A 5,000-nucleotide genomic window follows, 5' to 3' on the forward strand; every position below is an offset into this window, starting at 1 on the left:
CAGACTGTTTTTATCAAGTGTTTTAACATGAGTGTTTTAATTCTCTGGTGTACTGTCTCTTTAAGATGCTCACCTGTTGGGGAAGGTGTTGGGCACCTGCACCACGTCTCCAATGGCCTCAGGGTTTGATCGGGCCACTTCACAGAGGTCAAGCTTCTTATAACACTCCTCTTGCACCTCAGCAATCATCTTCTGGAAGGTGGAGCAGCGCTTGATGGTCTGGAACACTTTGGAGGTGATGCCGTTGGCCATGCACTTGATGCTCTCTTTCACAAACGTTTTACCCTGCGGGAGAAGAAAAGCAAAGATTTACACTATTTTCTCTACATTTGCTAGACTTACACTTCATTAGCGGTTAAAAAACTACGGTAAAGCTATTTGTGTTCATGATAACATTGAAAACATTATGATAACACAGATTTATTATTTTTGTGAAGTGAAATAAGTGGAAGCAAATAGCAAAGGTAATAGTCATAAAAAATGAACACTGACTTTATTTCCCCTCACAATTCTAAGTTGCAGCTCACATGAAAAAATACTATAGTAATTAACAGTAAATCTTGAAGCATTTTTGAACCACACTATAGTAAAGTATTAATCTGTTGTGGTGATTTTACAGTTGCTATGGATAATGTAACAACTACAGTAATATAAACAAATGACCCAGTACTGCATTTCAAAAATAAGAGTATTTAATATAAACTACTAGTGTTGTTTCTTGTAGGAAGACAAAAAGCAAAAGGAAAGTGGATGATCAGAATGGTTGAAAAAAAAAAACCGAATTTAGAGTTCATTCATTCATTTATTCATTTTCTTTTCGGCTTAGTCACTTTATTAAACCAGGATTGCCACAGCAGAATGAACCGCCAACTTATCCAGCATATATTTTACGCAGCTTCCTGCCGAAACATCCATACACTCACACTCGTACACTACGGACAATTTAGCCTTCCCAATTCACCTGTACCACATGTCTTTGGACTGTGGGGGAAACCGGAGCACCCAGAGGAAACCCACACGAATGCAGGGAGAACATGCAAACTTTACACAGTAATGCCAACTGACCCAGCCGATCGACCCAGGATCGAACCAGCGATCTTCTTGCTGTGAGGCAACAGGACCACCTACTGCACCACTGTGTCGCCCTTCAATTTATAGTTTTATAGTTATAACATTGTGAATTTATTCAATTATCATTCTTGATGTTTTTCTTACATGTCTGACTTTTGTGTCAGCTGCAGTTACGAGTTTATAACTCCAGATGCAGAGATAAAAACTTGCAATTTTTTTTAAAGAAAAGTCTGACATAAAAATTTTGATATAAAAAGTTGCAATAACATCCCAGCAGGCACATGGCGTCAACATGACGTCAGATTGACGTTGTACCCCAACGTTGTGTGAATGTTGCATTTCGTTTGGCAATGAAAATCAGGTTGACGTCAAAACCCAATGTCAGGCCGACGTCAATGTCCAACATCCAACCTAAAATCAACCAAATATCAACTCCTAATGATGTAACAGCTTGACGTTGTGTGGACGTTACCACTATGCCATCTATCAGACGTTGGACTTTGGTTGCCATACCTCATGAATGAATGTCAGTATTTGAAATCAATATGACGCTGGTTTAAGATGTTGACTTGACGTCTAAAATCAACCTAAAATCAACCTAAAATCAACCAAATATCAACGTCATTTGATGTCATTAATGGACTTCAATATAACGCTGTCCTCATAGGTGGAGGGTGAACAAACTCCAGGGTAAGGCTAATATATGCGCTGCCCTTTAATGCGTTTAAAAAGATTTGCGACCGACAAAGATGTTCTAACAAAAGCACCGCCTATCAACAAACGTCTATTATATTCAACACGCACATTACATTATTTTATTAAACTAACCCACCGATCTACACTACCGGTCAAAAGTTTGGGATCAGTTTATTTCGGTTATTTTAATTATTAATTTTATTTAAAAAATTAATTCAAATTATTCTGTTCATCAAGGCGGCATTTATTAAAAATAAAGAAATATTAAATTGTTAAATACTTGTTAAATATTTATTTATTACTTGCTGTATGAGGTTTCAAATGATATTATTACTCCTTGTTGCTTTTATTACTTTTTGTACATTATTATTATTATTATTAATAATAATAATTAATATTAGAGGGATTTCTGAAGGATCATGTGACCCTAAAGATTGGAGTAATGAAGCTGAAAATCCATCTATAATTTAATTAAATAATTTATTCCAGTGATTTTAAAGTACTTTTGAACAGTTCTTTTATAGTGCAATAACATTTCACAATTTTACAATGTGTACTGTGTTGCTGATGAAATAAATGCAGCCTTGATGAGCAGGAGAAGCTTAATGTAAAGCATTTAAAAATCCTACTCACCCTAAACTTTAGACCGGTAGTGCATATAATAACAAGTTAACAAGAAAACAAGTTAAACCAGAATATTATATTGTTAAATATCACTTGTAATACTCATTTGTCATTTTATTACTTATGTCCTTGACCAGCAAACCAGAATAGTTCGCTGGATTGGTTTTCAGAGCAGCTGCTAACTCCAGTATTAAACAGCGCTCATCAGTGCAAAGTGCGGAGTTGGAAAGTTCCATTTCTGTGCGGAGGGGAACTTCAATTTGACTGACAACTTTACAATAACTAAAGTGTTCTGTTTATCATCAACATTAAATTACATTCATACTCCGCCTTACACCTGTTACATGTTTTCAATACAGTTTTATTTCTTTGCCGCTATCTCTATGGTCTCTGGCCAGGGGGAGGCTAAGCCTTCCCCAGCCTTACACACGCTCCGCCTATGGCTGTCCTTAAACACTGGCTAGACATTGAATTTTGGTCACCTAAGCCTACATCTTACCTAATATTAACGTCAAATGATGTTGTGTGCCTGCTGGGATTTAACACAAACTTCCATAAACAAAACATGAATTCCTGACACACCAGTACACAAGGATTAGGCCATAATTTGATTATGACATTTAAGTAATTATTAAAAATGTGCTTTTTTTTAAAAGAAAAAATAAACCTTATTGTGTCCATCATAAGAAAAAAAAAACAAAGGACGATCAATATTAAAATCGCCACACTGAAAAAAATGATGGTAGAAAGTTGTTGCATATAATTGATATGTGTTAAACATTCATTCGTTCATTTTCTTTTTGGTTTAGTCCCTTTATTTATCAGGGGTCACCACAGCAGAATGAACCGCCAACTTATCCTGCATATGTTTATGTAGCGCATGCCCTTCCAGCTGCAACCCATCACTGGGAATCACCCATACACTCTCATTCAAACACACACACTACAGACAATTTAGTTTACCCAATTCCCCTATAGCGCATGTGTTTGGACAGTGGGGGAAACGGGAGCACCCGGAGGAAACCCACGCCACACGTGAATTTAAACTAATTATATTTAGTAATGTTCAACTTAATTTGTTAGTTAAATTCAACCTAAATTAATTGTTTGCAACCACTTAGCTTAAACATTTCTTGTAAATCCAAGAAATCATCTTTGAATAAGTTTTTTCAGTGCAGTGCTAATTTCTTTCAGTTGAAACAGCTCTGAATTGCATTGTAATCTATGACTACAGGCTTAAATATCTGTGGAAAATGCATCATTTTAATCCATAAATGTATGACTGTAATGAATACCTCTGTGTTAAAAACAGCAGCAGTGTGGAGGAAGACGTTGCAGATCTCGTGCATGCCGTCTGTGTCGCAGGTGGAGTTTTCCAGACATGCGAAGGTCGCGCAGCCCACTTGCAGAGCGCCATTTAGACAGCGAGCAACATCAGCTGCATGGAGGACAAGACAGAGGTGCTTTATTAGAGGTTTAATCTAAGGGTTTCTAATATTTAATAACTATGACCTTATTCTTCAATGCGGAAGTGCGCGCGTTTTTGCGATTGTTTTAGAACTTCCGATTCAGTTGCCTATAGGCATATATGGGAGAAATGACTAGGAATAATAAACGGCAGAAAACGGTCAAACTACTCACTCTACAAACAAGTGTTTGCATTACAATAGAGACAAAGTAGAATAATATAATAAGAAAATATCAGTTTGCAACACCAAGCAGCAAAACGAGCTGTTTTTAACGTTTAAAAATGAATGGAAGTGAATGAGACCGGAAGTTTCAACCCAAAATGATTCAAATGGCTGCGCCCGCTCGTACTCGGAGAATAAGGTGAATACAATGGTGAAAGTTCAAAGAGTCTTCAATTGGACTTCAACACTCAAATAAATAGCTGTCGCTGAGGCAGGATCTTTAAATTTGTATCTAAAAAGACTTTATTGGTTACATTTAGAAAATGACTTTTGCTGCTTGTTCGATATATTGATTATTGTGACATGCTAGAAAATTAAAATGACCAATTTGCATAATACAGTCAATAAAACAAGCCATATTTATGGTTTATTATATTTTGAGACCATTTTGTTTTGGCCAAAAATTACAAGACAGCTCAATTATATTTCAAACCTCCCTCTCAACATACACAAAACATTCAAAAATATCAATTTAAATCAAATTATTATTATTATTATTATTATGTAAAACTGATGCAGTGATGTTGAAAGTTATAATAAATAAATTCTAATTACAAAATATTAAAACCAAATTGAAATTCATTCATTCATTTTCCGTTGGCATAGTTTTATTTCAGAGGTTGCCACAGTGGAATGAACCGCCAACTATTCTGGCATATGTTTTACGCCGCGGGCGCCATTCCAGATGTAACCCATAACTACGGTCAATTTAGTTCATCAATTCCCCTATAGTGCATGTGTTTGGACTGTGAGGGAAACCGGAGCACCCGGAGGAAACCCACGCCAACACGGGGAGAACATGCAGAGTCCACACAGAAATGCCAAGTGACCCAGTCGGGACTCAAACCAGCAACCAGCAAACCACCTTCTTGCTGTGAGGCCACAGTGCTACCCTCTGTGCCACCTCGTTTGCCCCTC

At 36.8% G+C, this 5,000-nt stretch overlaps 1 protein-coding gene across 1 annotated transcript in view; it reads right to left on the bottom strand.

Annotated features, from left to right (window-relative positions):
* stc1l (stanniocalcin 1, like) overlaps window positions 1-5,000 on the bottom strand; it is an 8,816-nt gene that overhangs the window by 3,616 nt on the left and 200 nt on the right. The window contains exons 2-3 of the mRNA XM_056466895.1: window positions 3,687-3,829; window positions 74-285 (exon numbers count right to left, since the gene is read on the bottom strand). Coding sequence (XP_056322870.1) covers window positions 74-285; window positions 3,687-3,829 — 355 coding nt within the window. The remainder of the gene's footprint in view (window positions 1-73; window positions 286-3,686; window positions 3,830-5,000) is intronic.

Source organism: Danio aesculapii, chromosome 10 (assembly GCF_903798145.1).
Source record: "Danio aesculapii chromosome 10, fDanAes4.1, whole genome shotgun sequence".
NCBI lineage: Eukaryota > Metazoa > Chordata > Actinopteri > Cypriniformes > Danionidae > Danio > Danio aesculapii.